We start from the raw sequence: 19,589 nt of genomic DNA on the forward strand, positions 1-19,589 counted from the left end.
CTCGCTGCCTGGACAGTCACCCAAAGTTCCTCTGTACCGTTGGGGCATCCATCTTCGGCCTACAGTCCCATAGTTTCCAGCAGACATTTCCATGAAGCAGGAAATTTCAAAGGCAGTCAGTCACTATCTGCTGCCTCCTGCAGAATGTCTCACAGACTCCTTCATGAATCAGGAACCCTGAAAGATCATCTCACCTTTAGGCAAGTTCAGTAGTCCTCTCTCTGTGGTTTCTCTGTGTCCAGTTTATGCAATAGTCCAGGCAAGAGCAGTTTCTTGCCCAAATGGCTATCAAACTCCATAAGGTGCCTCTTCGATGCCCATCTTCTTCTTGAAGTAGATTGGTGCTGACAGGAGCAGACGTGTCTCATTGTCATGAAAAGCCCTAAGTTATTAAAACATTTAAAATGCCATAATCTATAATCTTTGAAAGATATGAAGAATGCCTATCTAAAATACATTGATGTACATCTAGAAAATCTTAACTAACATGACTACAAACTTGACTATTATGATTATCTATTAACAACCTATATACATTACATTTTTAAATGAACTACACAATCACAATACCTTAATCAAGATCAGAAATACATATACATATAACAAAATTGGCCTTAAAATCTATAGCAATGCAAATTATTCATACCTATATCATCTCCCCCTTTAAATGTAAAAGAACATTTATAAACAATATTTGGGAACATGGATGCAGTTTTTTCTCTCCAAACTGCTTCATGCTGAATGGGGGTGCTGTTATTCAGGTCTTTTGTGGAATAACCTGTCTGCTAGGTTCATCTCCGTCAGCAGTTGAGCAAAGTAATTTTTTGAGGGTGTTCACAGCAACCTTTCAGGAGGGCATGGTCTATCATACCATATTGGGATAGAAGTAATCCACAGGGTTTCATCCTCTGTGAAAACAAAAGAAGAAACTCCTTTCCAAAGCATCATGTCCTTAGATCCAAATTTTAAAGTCAAGGTATTTTCAAAATATCTATCTTGGATTAGTTCAGCAGCATTTATAAACAAATATCTTTTAGCAGCTGTTGCTCTTTCCTCAGCTTTCAAACAATTCAAAGAGAGCATAATAGCATAGAGTATCAAGATTCTCTGTGTATTTTCCATCTTTGTGCAGCTTTATTTTAACCTCTATTTTGTTTATTTTTACTTTTATTTTTTGCTTTTTGAGACAGGTTCTCTGTATATCTTTGACCTGCAATAACTCTGTCGACCAGGCTGTCCTTGAACTCTCAGAGATCCTTCTGTCTCTGCCTTCCAGGCCTTGGGATTAAAGGTGTGTGCTACCACACCTTGAAGTCACAGAGGTCAATCTCCCTTTGCCTCCCAAATGTTTGGATTAAAGGTGTGTACTACCACACTCAACTACTTTCTTCATTTTTTTACTTTTAAGAGCTTTAACTTTTAGTCTGCATATATTTTTAAACATACTGTAAATCATTTAAAGGTTTTCTTTGTCTTTGACTCTCTTTACTGTATATCTCTCTTTTTCTGACCACACGAGCCTTTAAATTACTGAGCAATATGGGTAGGATTAAAGCCGTGGCTTTGCCAGCTAGATCCAGCCCATTCCTTAGCTTTCCAGCCTCATGTTGGAGGTACTGCTGGAGCCATTTTTATCGCCACAACTCTGTGGCGTTTCAAAGTCCCTGCCAGCAAGCAAGTTGCAGCCTTCTGCTCACAGATCACACTCATTCGGATTGACTGCCTGAAAGAGTCAGAGTTTGCCCTGGCAGGACAGACCAGAAAGCCAGCATTTTAAATAAAACAGCACAACTTTTTCCTGCTACGGCTGAAAACAAACAAGCATGCAGTCAGCTTTTAATCAAGACCATTCAAGTGTTCATGGCAGGACCTCTTAAATGAGCTGCAAGGTTTCACAGCTGAAGCTGAGTCAGGAAGCCTCTCTTAGATGAGAGCACTTGCTTGCTTCTAGCAAGCAGAGCAGACCTGAGAAATTGCTGCTACCAAGAAAACATGCTTTACTCTATTCTTTCCCAAGCTTTCTCAGACTTTCTGTGGATTCAGTTGTCCACACGTTGGGCAGCCATTCTGTAGTGGGAGCTGTGGGCTGCGTTCCTGCCACCCAGCTCCCAGCCACCTGGCTAGCTTATGCCCCAAAATAACAACATACAAACTGTATTCTTTTAAACACTGCCTGGCCCATTTCTATTAATGTGTGTAGAACCTTGAGGTGCGCTTACCAGGAAGATTCTAGCCTACGTCCATCTTGGGTCGGAGCTTTATCGCATCTGCCCTGGCAATGAGCTGCATGGCATCTGAGCTCACTTCCTCTTCCTCCCAGCATTCTATTCTGTTTACTCTGCCTATCTAAATTCTGCCCTATCAGAGGGGCCAAGGCAGTTTCTTTATTGACCAATGAAATCCCACATCACACCATGATCAAGTCATCTTTGATATAGAGATACAGGGATGATTCAACATACAAAAATCTGTCAATGTAATCCACCATATAAACAAATTGGAAAAAAAACAAATTATCATTTCATTAAATGCTTAAAAAGCTTTTGACAAAATACAACACACCTTCATGATAAAGGTTTTGGAGAGATCAGGGATACAAAGAACATACCTAAACAAATACAGACAAGACAATATAGAGCAAGCTAACAGCCAACATCAAACTAAATAGAAATTCAATGCAATCCCACTGGTATCAGGAACAAGACAAGGTTGTCCACTCTCTCCATACCTATTCAATATAGTGCTTAAGGTTCTAGTTAGAGCAATAATACAACAAAATAAGGTCAAAGGGATACAAATCAGAAAAGAAGCCAAACTCTATTTGTTGATGATATATTAGTTTAAATGTGACCCCAAAATTCTACCAAGGAACTTCAAAAATCATAAACACTTTCAGAAATGTAGAAGGATACAAGACTAAGTCAAAAAATTAGTAGCCCTCCTTTTATACAGATGATAAATGGGCTGAGAAACAAATCAGAGAAACATCACCCTTCGCAATAGCCACAAATAACATAAAATTTCTTGGAGTAACTCTAACTAAACAAGTGGAAGTGCTGTATGACGAGAACTTTAAATCTTTGAAGAAAGAAACTGAAGAATACACCAGAAAATAGAAAGATCTACCACGCTCTTGGATTGGTAGAATTAGCACTTGGGAGAGCAGAACCTGCATTTGCCAGGGCAGCAAAATAGATCCAACACTGTTAGTACAGGTGTGGGTGAGCCAGAACCAAAGCTGTGAGCTTAGGAAAGCCGTCCCCATTTCTCATCTGTATTGGGGCAGCATGAGCCATGGGAAGTTACCCTCACACTGGCCCATCAACACCTAAGGCTAATGGGAGATTTGGCTCTGTGATCATAAGAGCAGGAGAGCTGTCCCTGACCCACTCCAGCTGAGAAACTCAGGAGAACAGGCCCTGCTCCTCACCAGCAAAGCACAATAAAGCCAACCATATTCGCACAGATATGACCAGTCTCAAAGTTGTGAGCATGGGAGAGCTGTCCCCATCACTTATCTGAATTCTGTAGCATAGACATGGGACAGATGCCATCCTCCTTTCCCCTCCCAGCCCATCAGCATCTTTGTCAGAAGAGACAGTTATCCCTGTGGTCATAAGAATGGGAGAATTATTTATATACCGCAATCACAAACCTAAGGGAGAACAGGCCCTGAAACTTGTCTGGGGAACACATTGGATACAGTATTGTTGTTGCAGGTACAGGCGAGCCAGACCTAAGGTAGTGAGCAAGGGTGACTGGCCCCATCACCCACTGGTCCTGTGATTGCATGGGTGTGGAAGAGTTTTCCTCCTCCCCCTGCCCTTCCCACATATTAATGACTAAGGCACTTGTGAGAACTGTGTCTGAGGTCACAAGCCTGTGGAAGTTGTCCCTGTTTGCCACCAGTTGCAAAACTTGAGAGAACAGGCCCTGCACCTCACATAGGGAACACAATATAGTCAACCCTCTTGTCAGAGGCAAGGTGAGCCAGCCCCAAAGTAGAAAATGTGGGAGACCTGTTTCACCACTTTTCTGTCATATGACAATGTGGAAGGATAAGAGTGGCCCCCCATACTCATCTTCAAACCTCACTTACCACCTGCAACATTTGAGAGAACTGACCCTCCCCCTTACTAACTGCAGCACTCAGGAAATGGTCCCCATCCCTCAGCAAGACAGCACAGCAGAACTGACCAGTGGGTGGAGCAGATGGTGACCCAGCCCCACAGTTATGAGCAAAGGAGAGATGTACCTATTACTCACCAGACATGTAGTAGCATGAGTAGAGGAGAGATGCCTTCCCCCTACCTCATGCTCATCAATTTCTGAGACAGGCAGAGGTTTTGGTCCTAGGGTCATAAGAGAAGGAGGGGTGGCCCTGTCCCTCACCAGCTGCAGCATTCGGAAAAGTGGCCCATGTGCATTACCTAGAAAAACCCATAGAGCTAGTCCTTATGGTAGGGGTGTGGGAGATCAGAGCCTGAGGGGGAGAAAGCAGGAAACTGGCCCTGCCCTTTGATCATTGTTATAAAAGGCGAATTAACTGGGACAGTGCTAGAGAGCTCACCCTGGTGCTAGAACGGCTGAGAGATGGCTGACAGACCAGCTCTACAGCTCCCCAAGCCCAGAACCAGGGTTATGACTTAGCCTGCCCCATTATCCACCCAATCTATCATCTGCTGAAACACAAGGGACCTAATCTGAAGACCCAAAGCTGAAGGGTCTCAACAACACAGGTCAGCATCAGAGTATCCAAGAAGAATCCATTGAGGGTCCAGAATAGATAGTGTAGTAGAAACCAAAGGCTTTGAGACGGAACAATGAATCTTTGAAATAAACACTTAGGAATAAAGATACATGGAGAAAAGTGTTTACTCCATGGCACACTGTGTCACACTGCAACTTCCATGATGAGATTTTTTTTAAGGTTTCCCCCTTTTCTTTCCTATTTTCTCTATTATTTTGTTTTATTTTGTGGTGGGTGTAGGGGAGGAGAGTGAATGCAAAGGGACAGGGAAATGAATTGCATCAAGATACATTATATGAAAGATGCATACAATAAATAAAAAATCAAAATACAAAACCCAAAAGCAGAAATGCTCCCACTCTGCTATAGGATGAGACATGAGAGGTCACCCATTCATCACTGCCATCCTGACTAGGAGACAGGACTATGTACTGACAGCAATAGAGAACACACAGTACACCCTAGCATCCTCCCTCCTGACAGGATCTATGCAGAGTCGGCGCTTTTTCAGGGCCAGTGTCATCCTCTCTGTGAGATGCAGACTCTAGTTATTGAAGATTCAGCTTGTGGAGATCCCAAAGTCAGCTGCCAGGCAGGGAAGGATCACAGGAGTCTGTACTGTGTCTGTGGTGTCTTTGAGTTTGGTAAAGGCCTATGTCACAGGCTCTGCAGAGAAGAGGAGGATGCAAAAATTACAGTAGTCCTTCAGGTATCTCAAAATGTCCAGGCTGGAGACAATGGGCTGTGAAAGTAGAGAGGTTACTTGTGGGTCAGATCTGACAGCCAAGGCCTGTGTGACCCTGATTCAACCACTCTTTCTGGACTCTGTTTAGTCTCACGAATTCAAACAGTGCATGATCATTGTCATATCCCTGAGTCAATCTTAGATATGAGCAATGCCCTGTCCTTGGAACGCAAAAGCTGCTCGAGTCAGCAGCATCTGTTCCTATTTAGCTGCACGAGACAAGTCCCTAGCTTGGACCCCTGAAGAAAAGCGGATGCCTGGAGTAACTTTCTCCACTGTCCCTCACTGTGGGTACCCTGCACTCCCTGTGAAGCCTCAACTCCATCTGAAAAGTTGACTTGTGTCCTGGGAACTGTCCATGGAATAGGCCCCAGGATACTTTTTTTTTTTTTTTTTTTTTTTTTTTGGATTTTCGATTCAGGGTTTCTCCGTAGCTTTTTGGTTCCTGTCCTGGAACTAGCTCTTGTAGACCAGGCTGGCCTCGAACTCACAGAGATCCGCCTGCCTCTGCCTCCTGAGTGCGGGGATTAAAGGCGTGCGCCACCACCGCCCGACCCCAGCATACTTTTCTAGTGCTTCTTACATTCTGTGCAATTTCACTTCTGTTAACAATGGTTTGCCCTTTGTAGCAGAAAAAGGTATCAAAGGTTCTCCAGGATATTAAGAACCACTCAGAAAGTGTTTCTCCTTCAACAACATTGGGCAGCATTCAATAATAAGCTGGGAAGTAGTTGGTGGGTGTCTTCAAGCTAAAATGGAGGATAGAAGAGAAGAGAAACAAATTCATCAATATTGGAGCCTTTCTCTGGAGGAAAGAAGGGCCCTGTTTACGGAGAAGTTTAGATCCATCACTCAGCTGAGGTGGGTGGGAGTCTTTCCAGTTCAGAGGAAGAATGAAAATGACCTCCATGACCTCAGAGTACCTGACTGTATCACTTCATCTGTAGAACTGTCTCCTTGTGTGTTTGCACACTCGCTGTTCAAACAAGGCTGCTCACAATCAGAAAATGGGATGGGAAGGCCTTTACTGACCTCTTCCTCTACAGACCCCCAGGCTTTACAATCTAACCTCTTTGATTTCTATGCTCTCTGTATACAGTCGAGTACTGACTTCCCTTAGAGATGATCTTCCTAGTCTGTCTTCCAACCCAATATGGCTGGGGCCTTGTTGAGAAAAAAATCTTTCTGGAAGTCTGGATACCTGAAAGGCTCACATACAAATGGGAGAATAGAAGAATGAAGGTCCCAGGGCCTTTCAAGCATGTCCAAGCATTAATGAAAAATCCATGTGTGGAGCTAATGAAACCAGTTACAACTCCAGCTTATATTAACTTACGTATGTGAGGGCAATGTGCGAGGAAGTGGGTGTGTATGAGTGGTGGTGTTTGTGCAGTTGTGTAATATGCTGTGTGTATAGATGACTGCAGGTCAAAGCACGTAGATGGAAGTCAGAGGAAAATTGAGGGAACCTTCCCTATCTTCCACCATAGTAATTCCACCTAGTCTCTGAGCTCCCCTCTTCCCACATAGTATCCGAAAGGGTTCTCCTCATGTGTGTGCAGGAGCCAATACCAGGGACTTCACTCTTCGCAGGGAAGTGCATAGTGAGTGTCCATGGAGACTGCTGCCTACTCTTTCCTCCCTCTATGAGAACACCTTTTGTTCCGGCACTCCCATCATGATCTGTAGCCATCAGTCCTCTAAGCTCAGACACCAGGTAGGCAGAACCTCTTCCCAGGGTAATGCTGACTACTGCCAGGATGCTGTCCAAAGCCATGCTCTGTCCAACAACACTTAGTCCTCCCCGGGGTCTCAATAATAGTCTCTCTATATATTTTTCAGTCCTCCCGAAAAGCCATGAGCAACAAGGATTATAATCATCTCCGTGCCCTAGGACAGCAACATTTTGCTCCAAGGCTGCCCTCTGCTATGTTCTCCTGACATGTCCTTTATGGCACAGAATTCTAGATGGTCACCTAGTCTGCTGTGGATTCTCAAAGCTCTGAGAACATGGAATGTAGAACCTGAAGGGAGGTGTCAGGTATGTCTGTGAAGGTCAGAATGGGATCAGCTGAGTGATGCTGGGAAAGGGGACAGACCTGTTCTCAGTGGACTCAGGGTGCATTGTCATGGAGGATTTGTGTGAGAAGGTGCATATGGTTGTGAAACAGAGGGTGACCTGAGTCCTGGAGAGAGGACTGCAGTATATCAGCCTAGGGAGACGGCCAGAGGGACCCTTCAACTTCCTGGGGTAACTGCGCCATGCCTTGGATTTCTCCATGTCTTTCCTGGGATGCAGCTAAGCTCTGTGTAAGTGAATATCCCATGGGAGGTTCCTGGAAGGAGGGGACGGTAACCAATATCCTCTAGTAGAGGAATATGCTTAGAAACACATGAAGGAACAGGTTACCTGAGAAGATTGCCAGTGACCTTCAGGTTTGTAGGGACAGGTGGAAGCTAGGATACAATTAAGCTCATAGCTCCTTTTCTACTTTTCTAGGTGTTGCTTCTCCTTCGATAGCCACCTAATGATTGCTAGAGGAACTGCACCTCACATCTGGGAGCTGTCCAGATCAGCACCTGTGTTACCATTTACCCACAGGAGAGAATTCTGGAGCTGGATCCCAAAGGGCAAACACTTGCAAAAAAAGATTAGAGTCTTTTGTTCCTTCTTTGGGGACCCTGACCCTCTTGTGAGGTCTCATAATTCCATACGGACAGTTAGTTTATGATTTGGGCACCTGACCAGCTATGCTCTCTAAGCAGTGTCACTGGGTTAGATAATCCAAGAGACATAAGCTAACCATAGCTCTCACAACCAGTACTGGCTGGCTCCACATATCAATAAAGCCTTGTTCTCTGTTAGCTCTCACAGGAAATGAAAACCATGCAGTTACAAAAAACTCCCATGAGTCATATGGAGTCCAGGATAAGATCAGAGATTTGTAGCTGGGGCTTCCTGGTACTCTCTGAGAAGATCTCATAGCTTCATCAGTCAGGGTCTGCCCGAATCCCACAGAGTCTTTCTGGGAACATGTGCATGGTGAGAACTTCAAGTATCTCAGTTACAGCTAACATCCTGGGGCTGAGTTTACTCAGCACAGGTCCTCCACTCTGTAGGTAAAGGCAGGTGAGGAGTTCTGAACTGTTGCAGTTTGTCTACCCTGTGTGTGACCAACCCACTGGAAGGGCCCACACTGCAGTATGGGAGCACAAAGCACTGGAATGGGTATCAGGCACAGCCCAGTCCTGAGGGTCCATTGTATCCAGTAGGATAAGACACACTCAGAAGCTGGTTGGTTGCCTTGAAGAATCACTTACAGTTTACATGGAGTTATTTAAGCATACTTTTAATTTTCCAAATCTCTGTTTAAAGAACCTAATGGGTACAGTTCTGCTTCTTTCACTATTGTGCCCTGGACAAAGGGAATGAGCGGTGTACTCCATATCTCTTCTGCTCGGTGCAGGCCCCAAAGAAATGTAATTTGTGGTTCTGCTATTTTATTTGATTTTAAACATCTGGATGCACTGCACCAATTCATACCAGGAACATGTTCACAGATCTGCATAATTATAAAGAATGAGAACACTTTTGCCTTTAGCATTATTCCATGAAACTGCTCTAATTTGAGTTGTCCAGAGCTGAGAGGGTTGCAGCAAGTAGAAATGGAGGTTGAAAGGGAAAAGAGAAAAAGTGATCACAAAGATCATTGTGCTTGGTGGAAAGATAGCAGTCTTCATCCTAAGCAGGTGGATTCTTCACTCAGCCTAATGACGTAGGTGTGAGTGTTTCTAGAAGTCAACAACATAACCTACATTCACAAAGTACCCCTGATTATTTCATTTCCTCTGTATGGAGATCTCTGGGAGTGTCTCCATAGCTGCCCCTCACTGCCCTCAGTCAGGTGTTGTGTACACTGATGTTCAATGAGGCTGAGGTTATGACTCCTCTGAACTTTTTAGCCATAGACCCCACAACTTCATTCTTGGCTTGTTTTCTGTTTCCTCTGTTGCTCCATTCAACCCATTCTAGGCTGAACTCAAGGAATCCTGGTGAAGAGTAGGTAGAAGGATTCTGTGATTTAGAGGCATCAATGACATCACAAGAAGATTTACAGAATCTACTAACTTGTGCTCATAGGAGCCCACAGAGACTGAACTGAAAACCAGGGCCACCTGCATAGCACTGTCCTAGGTCCTCTAATATGTATGTGACAGTTGTGTAGCTTGGTCTACTCATGGGACTCCTTACAGTGGGAACAGGATCTATCCCTAATGCTTTAGCTTGCTTTTGACAATCTATTGTTCATACTGAATTGCCTTTCCCAACCTGAACACAAGGCAAGATGCTTAATCCTATTGCAAATTTATATGCCTTTTTTTGAAATCCATGAACCTATCCTCTGAACAGAAAAGGAGAAGGGCTGGATAGGGGGGCAGCAGAGGGGAGGACAAAGGATTGAGAGGAGGGGGAAAGTAAGGTCAGAAGGTAAAATAAATAAATAAATCTAATTAATAAAATCTACTAAATTTTTATAAACTGTTCAAGAAAATTAAGCCATGAAAGGTAATGGTCAGTCACCTCATAAATAATCAAATTCTTTAATATTTTATGAACTATATTTGTAGTCATGCTAAATATATTGCAGAATTCAAACTTGTTTAGCTTCCTGTATGTTTTCGAGGTTAAGCCCAAAGAAAGCAACTAAAGACAAGCAAGAATCATTTAGCTCAGACAGTTCATAAATAATCAGCCTGTAACTTGTTGTAGAACTTACGAACAGGGCATTTAAAAATGTTTAATGGCTCTCTTTTGTGTCTTGGCTCCAAGACCACAAAAACAAAAGAAACAACAATAGTGACAAATTAATACACAAACTGTGCCTGTGTGGGCCTAAAGACAAGACCATTTGAAAGTTCATCACTTGGAGCATTAGAGAAGCTGCTGCTGTCAGATATGTATCCAAAGCAAGTGTTTTCCATGGTTATGTGCTTCCCAAACTCTGTGTCAAGCTGTATTACTGTGTGAGCTGTGTCTTTCATAGCAAGGTATTCTGGAATCAATCTCCTGAAATCCAGAAACACTGAACATCCCTGCCACTATTTTACCTTTTGATGCTGTACCACAACCTCCAAAGCCTATGTAAGAAGGTGGCTTCATATGGACAGAAGAAAAAAATACCCTGTGAGAGACCCAGGCCACAGAAAATCCCTGATCCGCAGCCCCCACACAGACCTGAAACAACTAGACTCCAAGCCCTGACCCAGGGAGAGAAATACAACCTGAAAACAGGACCAGAGCCAGAGGAAGAGACACTTTGACCCCAAGCCTAGAGCTGGACAGAAGCCCCCGAACCATGAAACTAGGACCAAAAGAACTCTCTGAACTCCCAGATTCAGAGCATATCAAAGATACTCACTCTGATCCCGAAAATAGCGTTAAAAAGATAGAAAGAAACAGGAAACGAAACACAGTTTAACACCAGAAATGGAGCCATTTCTGCCCCTTACTGGAAACCAGTCAATCCCTGAGCAGGGAAAACATACCAATCAGAACCTCAGGCAGTAGGCAGTTGGGAATTCCAGATGCCTAGAAAGCCCACTTACATAAACAGAGAACAGCCAATCTCCAATCTGGGAGCCTGGCATTCCCTCTCTCACCTATAGGGGGCAGCCAATCACAGTCTCTGAGGCTGGGAATTCCCAGAGCCTCTGCCCTTTATAAAAACCCGTGTTTTTCCCTACTCTGGGTCTCTCCTGTGCTGTTCCTGGGGCGGCTGCTTGCTGTTGTCACTGCCCTACTGCTTCTGATGGAGGGAAGGACCTGAGTCATCTCATGAATAAAGATTTCATTTTGGCATTGGAATTGGTCTCTTGGTTTTGATTCCAGTTCGGGAATTCGAGTATAACATCCGGTAAGTTTTAAAGGCACCAACTAAACAGGTAGCTTCCTTTTTCTCTTTTCCTCTTTTCCCCAGGCAACTTAAGCAGATTGCTCTCGAGCCATCCTTCCTTAACATCTAAGAGGACGAGTTCATGTATAGTGCAGGGGTTAGCCACCAATTTTAATATCTAGGAATATGACAAAAACCCTGCAAGAGTTAAATGGGTGTGGCATCTAAGGTTTAAATCCATGCATGCATTAATCCTCTGTGAGATCTGAGGTTTAGGAAGAAAGTTACCTGTATATCATCTGTATGTAACAGCAGAGGCCCAGTTAACTGGTACATGGAGCTAGTTGACATCTGTGTGTATAGGACCTAGTGGGGTAGTTGACTAGTAATTGAGTCTAGTTGATATCTGTAAGTAGGTCACTCTGTTACAAAACAGGACTCACGGCAAAAGTGGCTGTCACTGATTTGGGGGGGGGGGGGTTCCTTCCTTTTTTCTCCTTTGCACAGTGCATTAGTACACTGTCTGGTGTGTTGTTTTTCTGTAGTTTTTTTCTGGTAAAAGAAAAGATTCATACATGGCCAATTAATTTGTCTGACACTGTGTGTACATCTCTGAGTGTGTTTAGTGCTAAGATCTCAAACAGACATACTGAAGGATCCCTGGCTGAGAGACTGAGGGATGCCCCAGGATCCTGCCAATGGTCAGAAGCCTTCTGAAGGGGTATCGGATCCCTCTAGTACCTCTGAAAAGGTAAAGCAGTCCATGACCACAAACTGTTAATCTGGGGTCCCACTTCCAAATTTTTACACAACCACCAGTATTGTCTGTGATTGTGTGTGCACCTTTGGCTTTGTTTGTCTTGTTAGTGTGGTTAGAACACCCTGAAATAAAGGGTGGGAAGTCTAGTCACCCTCCCATCCCTCTGAACCTTTTCCTTGACAATTTTAAGGATATCGGGGACTGTGGTCTATGAGATGGATGGAAATGCCTAAGGGCCGGCTGACTCCGGATACTCTGTGAAATGGGGTGGCAATCCCAGCAGACTAACTGGCCTAAGGAGGGCACATTAAACCCATGTCTCATTACCAGGGCCAAAGAAGTCATCTATGGATGACCTGGCCTCCTGGATCAGGGTCCCTACATCAACATCTGAGAAGACCTGCTTGTGGGCCTCCTGTCTTGGCAAAAGCCACTGCTCACCACCAGTCTGAGGGGACCTCCAAAATTATTTGCCTTGGGGGATGCTATGAACACCCTCAAAGATCCCAAGTCCTCAGACCCCCAATGCTCCTAAATGCCACGGGGGAGGAGGTGGTGATCCTAGCTTTTGTTAATAAAGCAAGAGTAGATAGTAGAAGGAGGCTCCAAAAGATAGATGGCCTAACCAGCAAATCAATAAATGTGTTACTTGTGGTAGCAAACAAGGTATAAAATAGAGGGAGCCTCCTGAAGACAGACTAGCTAGATTAAAGATGGAAGAAAGTAGAAGACAGGAAATGGCTACAGCAGCAGAAAGGGAGAAGTCTAGAAGAGCAAGAGTAGCTGCAGATGAAAGGCAAGCTCGCAGTGTGGTCCAAATGCCGCTGGCTGCATCCGCTGCAAAACCATAGGAGAGGCAAGGATAACTCCCTCATCTGGCCCGGGTAGGGTAGGGTCCCCGAGAGAACAAGAAGAAGTTAGAAAAAGATCAGGGCACCTCTTGTCGGGAGGATGGACAATAGGCCAGGGAACATCCTAGAAAAAGGAACCACAAGGAACCCTGTTGTGTTCTGGCAGCTGATGTGGGAAGAGAAAGTGTTGTCTAAGGATGTAAAAGTTAAGAGAGTTTTGAAAAAAGGGTCATGTAGGGAAGTTTTGAGGGTTTGAGAAAGTTTTACGTTTTGAAGGTACAGTCGAAACGAAAAGGATCACCAGATCGGCTACAGATTCCTGGCAGTTATTTCAAGGAAAGTAAGTATCATAAAGGTTTGAGAACATGAGAGCTTAAGCAAGCACAGAGGAAATGTTAAGTTCTGAGAGTCTGCATCTCCAGGATGCAGATGATTAAGTAAGTGATGAAGGTGTAAGAAAGTAATTTAGGGTAATGAAACATGTTTTATGAAAGGGTAAAGGTGTTAACAGTTCATCTCCTAAGGTATTATCTACAGAATTGACAGTGACTTTCCAAAAGACAAGTGTTCCTGAAGCTCTGCAAATCGGGTTGCTCATTATAGTGTACACTCCTGTGAGTCTATCTAGTGGTCTGTCACTGTACTTTTCTGCATAGTGCTTGTGGCTCCCATCACCTGCTTTAACTGCTTAAACCCTAATGTAGCATAAAACTTAAATTAAAATTAACAAAATATCATGTGTCCATCAGGATTCTGGTAGAAACAGCAAAAATCCATTGGGAAATATTTTGTCTCTGCCACTGTGTGCAGATCCCAGAATGACAATGGTTACAGCTGTACATGTCCGTATGTGTCAACCACAGTTGGCTGTTTTCATTAGTTAAACTTTCTTTATACTGATAAATTTTTAAAAGTTTTTATTTTTCTGCTTTTAATATCATTCTCTGTCTTTACCTGGAGTTTGTTATGTAGATGTGGAATATCTTGTAATGTCCCCATCTATTTTTTGGATGACAATTGGTATTGTCATTTGGAGGTCTATTTATACAGTCATATTATTCAATTTCTTGGGTGTAGTATCCTGATAAAATATAGAAGACACAATCTCACAGTAGACAAAATGTCTTCTGGCCCTTCCAATATTTCCGATTCTGTTCTGAGATGCTCCCTGACCCTCAAACAAAGGTGTTGTGTTATATATAAATCAAGTAGGACTGGACACCCCCACAGTGTCTGTCTTAGTCAAAGTTTTCTTGCTGTGAAGAGACACCAAGATCATGGCAACTTTTATTAAAGAAAACAATTGGGGGTTACTTAGAGTTTCAAAATCTTAGTCCATTATCATCATGGGCAAAAAAATGTGGTGACATTCCTATACATACTACCATGGGCAAAAAATAGGGGACATTCCTATACATACCACCAAGCATTCACACATGTGAGTATATGGGGGACATTCCTAGACATACCACCAAGCACTCACACATGTGAGTCTATAGGGGACATTCCTATACATACCAAACATTCACACATGTGAGTCTATGGGGAACATTCCTATACATACCAAGCACTCACACATGTGAGTCTATGGGGGACATTCCTAAACATATACCTATTGTTTGCTGCATTTGGATTAGTTTTGGATTTTTTGGTGGCCCCTGTGCAAAAACAAAAACTTTAATGTAGGGCTAGAGCTATGCTTGTCTGTGGGAATAAGAATTTATATTTAGAATGAACCTAGAAATTCAACTGGTTTAGGAAAGTGGTCATTATGGTTTCTCCTCTGGGACCTATAGAATAAATCACCATCAATGTACAGTTGATTGCATTCCAAGACCAGTCATGATTTTCCTCCTTCTGAGGAGCCTCAAGTCCAATTAGACAGTTTTTTATTACCTCCAAGAGATAACTGTCACTCTTGCACATTTAGGGACATCTGGCCATGCTGGCCATTGATGTCACTTGTGGGAATCACAACTAGGTAGGACAACTGATTGTTTTCCTCTGTTGCTACTTTGCATCAAATCTTCAAATTCTATAAGGTCTAGTCCTCAAAGAAAAGGTTTCTGCATCAGGTCTGCATGCACAGGGACTACACGGGTTGACACCAGGTCCTCTGTATGTGTATTATAGCTATTGGCTTAGTATTTTTAGAAGACTCCTGATTCTGAGAAAAAGTGGGTCTCTGACTCTTGTGTCTTCTCATGAGACTCTTTTGCTCCTGAAGGAGGGTTCAACATCAATAGAATAGTTTTTGTTTCATCTTACTATATTTTATTTTGTCATCTTTTGTTATTATCTCTTAGAGGCTTATTCTTCTCTAATGAGAGAAACAAGGGAGTGGGTCCTTATGGTAGGGGATGTGAGGAGGAACTGGGAAGTTTTGAGAGAGTAGAAACTATAAACAGTATATTTTGTATGAAAAAAATCTATCCTCAATAAAAAGAAAAGAGTTCATTCTTCAAAGTGATTAATGGCATTGACAACCTTTAATTAGATTAACTTTATTTTAAAAGAATAACTTTATTAAAACCAGAAATGAAATCTGAGAACTTGCTGTTCATTTTTCAGATTACTACAATTTCCATGACTACTCAACAGTTATTAGGGGTAATTGACTTACACGAAACACACAAATACCTAGAAGCCCAGAACCTACAGAGATGAAGAAACACAAAATATGGGTTACTTCCATGAATAACTCATAAAACTAAATCAATAAAGACACTTGATAAAAGTGAAATTTTTTTAATGATGAAAACACATAGATCAGGTGTAGAGGAGAGGCCAGTGTATTTGGGGCACAGGTGAAAAACCACTGCCAGCTCAGTACTCAGTAGAGACTCTGACAGGTTACTTCTAACAACAGGATCAACACAAGGAAGCTGAGGTGGCCACTTTTCTTCAGTATTCTCTTAGATGTCCTAGACAGAAAAATCAGGCAACACAAATAAGTAAATGTTGGCCAGTTAATTGGTGGAAAATAGATCTGCAGGTGACAAGGACTTACTTTTGGAAAATCCTAAAGATTCTACAGATGTTTTTTGGAACTGGTGAACAAACATACACATCTGAGCTCTACTACTGTAAGCTAATATTGTGCACAATCAGATGTCCTGTTTGTCAAATGCACAAAGCAGCTAAGTAGCAAGGGAGACTCAATTTGGACCCATGTGTCTCCCTGGGAAAAGAAACAGAAATGCATATTAACAGGAAAAACACTAATGAGAAAGGTCCCACGGTGAATGATCTGCCCGCGTGTGGACTGTTTCAAATCTGTGCATCAAAGCTCTTTAGAAACCAGCTATGTCGACAGTGAAGCATGGGCAGACCCTCCTCCTTGTCACTCTTCCTCACTTCACATGGATGACTGCTGTGCAGGCGCATTGGACTTAGGTGAATGAGTTAAAAAAGGAATGTATTTGAGCATATGAGAGACTGTTTTTCTCAATGCAAACAATGCACCATTTCCACAGAAGATTCAGAGCATCCAAAAGTTTGAGGGCTTCTATAATTAGTTTCCATGAATTCTGAGGGATTGCTACATATTGGAACCACAACCTAAGTAAGCACTTACAGCCTTTGAATTTTTGTTTATCATATTGATGTTTTATATTTCTTTTAAGAAAACCTCATTTTAAATCCTGGCCTTCTGGACAATGAAGGCTGATGAGAAGCCAAGGACAATGGCACTAGGTTTCGATCCTAATACATGAACTGGCTTTGTGGGAGCTTAGCCTGTTTGGACGCTCACCTTCCTGGACCTAGATATAAGTGGGAATTTGGACTGCTCTTCAGTATCGAGAGGGAGGGGGAATGGTGTGGGGGGAGGAGAAGAGAAGTGGGGATGGGGGAGGGGATTTGGGGGAGGGGGCAATATTTGGGAGGAGGGGAGGGAAATGGGAAACGGGGAGCAGGTGGAAATTTTAATTAAAAAAGAATAAAAATAAAAATTAAAAAAAAAATAAAAATAAATAAATAAATAAATCCTGGCCTTCCCTTGTACACATGTGTGAGTCTCCATGTCAGCTGTACCTGAGTAATAACTAATCATTTTAACCACACAACTTTTTAACATTTTGTACCTCACTGATAAGGAAATGTCAGGATTCTACTGTGGGATGAGAGGAGAGATCACTCACTCATCACGGCCAGGAAACTGGGAGACTGGTCTTCGAACTGAAGTGGTTGGAGACCTCACACTGATATTTTCCAGTATCTATTCTCTTGACAGGACTTATTCTGAGTCCACACTTCGTTGGGGACAGAGTCATCCTCTCTGTGAGGTATAGAGTACTGTTATTGAAAATCCAACGGATGGAGACATCAGTGTCAGGTGAAATGCAGGTGAAGGTCACAGAATCACCTCCTGCAACTGTGGTGTCAGTGATTTGCACAAAGGGCTGTGTCACAGGCTCTGAAAAAAAGAGAATTACCAAATGACAGTAGTCCAGAGAGTTCAACCAGATCCTCTTAGCTCATACTTTCTAAACTTTCCCGGGGAGAGGGGGATTTTGGGAGCTGTGGCTATATACATATCTTGGCTTTGTATCTACTGCACAGGAAATATGTTACTCTGATTCAAGCATTGTTTTCTTGTCTCAGTTTCAATGTATTAGCAAACACAGTACATGATCATTGCTGTGTTCATCTCTTATGCTTAGTTATGAGCAATGGCCTCACCTTGGGATGGGGGAGATGCTGACATCATCAGTATCTGTTACTATTTACCTGCAGAAGACAATTCCCTTGCCTACACTCCTGAGGTGAAGGAGGAATCTGAAGTAGCTGCCTCCTCTCTTTCTTTCCTTCATGCCTTGCCCTTCCTGTGAAGACTCATAAGCCCATCAGAACAATAGGCTAATGGCCCAGACACCTGCCAACTGAGCATTAGAAGAAGGAGATGCACAGGTGACCTACCCAACTGAAGCTGCCATGGCAGTACACAGCTGGTTCTACACTTTATGGGTAGTCAGTGCCATGACTTTAACAATCAACAAAGCCATGTTCCTATCATTGCTGACAGGAATTCAAAGAAAACAGTTGCAAAAAGCTCCCCAATGTCATCTTGATTTCAGCCAGGGACAAAGCTTTGTAGTTATAGCTTCCTGGTGGTCTCTGTGAAGACACCATGCCTTCATCACTCAGGGACTGCCTGACTCCCACAGAGTCTTTCTGGGGACAATGAATGGTGAAGACTCCAAGACTCTGCACTGAAGCTGTGCACTGGAGCTGAGTTTATGCAGAACAGGTCCTCCTCACTGCAGGTAAAGACAGGTGAGCAGTTATAATCTATTACAGTTTGTATACCTAAAGTGTGCCCTGCAGTGAGTACCCATATCCCAGCAGGGGGACACAATAGTGGGGGAGAGAGACGGCACAGCCCAGTCCTGGCAGGTAGGTGTATGAAGTAAGATGAACCACACCCAGCAGTCGGAGGCCATAGAGAGTCACTTACTCTTTAAATAAAACTCCACGTTTGCTCTTTCAATTTTGGAATCTTTGTTTAAAACTTCCAGTGTGTACATCCCTGCATCAGTCTCAATGATATCCTGGAGCAGCAGGGATCCAGTTTTGTACACCTTCCCTCTTATTCTCTTTGCAGGCCCCCAGGAGATAGAAGGCTTGGTTCTGTTGTATACTATAAATTTACGGGCTGGGCTCCCATCGTTTGATTTGAGCCAGGAAATTACTTGTGCTTCTTCTGGAAGATTATGAACTTGGAGAAGTACGTCTTCACCTTCAGCTACATACCGAGGCACTGGTTGGATCATGAGTCGGGAAGGAGTGAGAGCATTGCAGAATGCAGAAAGGGAACCTGGGAGGGAAGAGAGAAAAAGACATCACATGGAGATCACTGTGCTTGATGGAAAGATGGTAACCTCCAGACTGAGCAGATGGATTCATCACTCAGCTTAGAATCGCACACGTTTGAGGGTCTATTCCATGTAATGAAGGCCAGAAACATGACCTTAACTTTTCAAAACTCCTCCTTTCCAAAAGTACCCTTGAAAGTATCATTTCACCTCTATTGAACTGTCCCCATGGGTGTCTACTTGACTGCTACCTCACTGCCCTCAGTCGGATACTGCAAACACTTGTGTACACTAGGTGAGATATGATGCCTCCATTGAACTCAACAGGCCTGAAACTTTCAGTTTCTATGGCTTTTTCCTTCAGTTTCCTTTGAGGCAACACTCATTCTTTGACTTCACCTAATAGATGTACTTGTTATATTAGCAAGTGACCCTTAGGTCTGGGGTTGTGTGTGGGCTAGGAGTAGTCTGATCTTCAAGACAGGCTTAGCTTCTTAAAAGGCTTGTATAGATACTTTCCTGGAGAAATAAGCATCTGGTCTCAGCTTAAAAGATTTAAGGGTCATGATGTTAGTAAAATTAAGTTTGTTGATTTACATGGTATCTGTTTTCTTACTGTGTTAAAGTTTAAGAAAATACAATGTGAAGAAAAAAATATGTAGTCTCAGTAATACAAACACGGCATTCTGTAAAAAAAAAAAAAAAAAGATTCAACTCTTCAACTCTGTAGGCCTTCCCTGGAGAGAAACACCCCATTCCCCCACTCCCACCCA

The 19,589-nt window shown here is 43.0% G+C and overlaps 1 protein-coding gene across 1 annotated transcript in view; it reads right to left on the reverse strand.

Annotated features, from left to right (window-relative positions):
* LOC130868763 (pregnancy-specific glycoprotein 22-like) overlaps nucleotides 1-19,589 on the reverse strand; it is a 163,508-nt gene that overhangs the window by 47,205 nt on the left and 96,714 nt on the right. The window contains exons 5-6 of the mRNA XM_057760825.1: nucleotides 18,459-18,818; nucleotides 17,298-17,417 (exon numbers count right to left, since the gene is read on the reverse strand). Coding sequence (XP_057616808.1) covers nucleotides 17,298-17,417; nucleotides 18,459-18,818 — 480 coding nt within the window. The remainder of the gene's footprint in view (nucleotides 1-17,297; nucleotides 17,418-18,458; nucleotides 18,819-19,589) is intronic.

This window comes from Chionomys nivalis, chromosome 2, assembly GCF_950005125.1.
Source record: "Chionomys nivalis chromosome 2, mChiNiv1.1, whole genome shotgun sequence".
In the NCBI taxonomy this organism is placed as follows: domain Eukaryota; kingdom Metazoa; phylum Chordata; class Mammalia; order Rodentia; family Cricetidae; genus Chionomys; species Chionomys nivalis.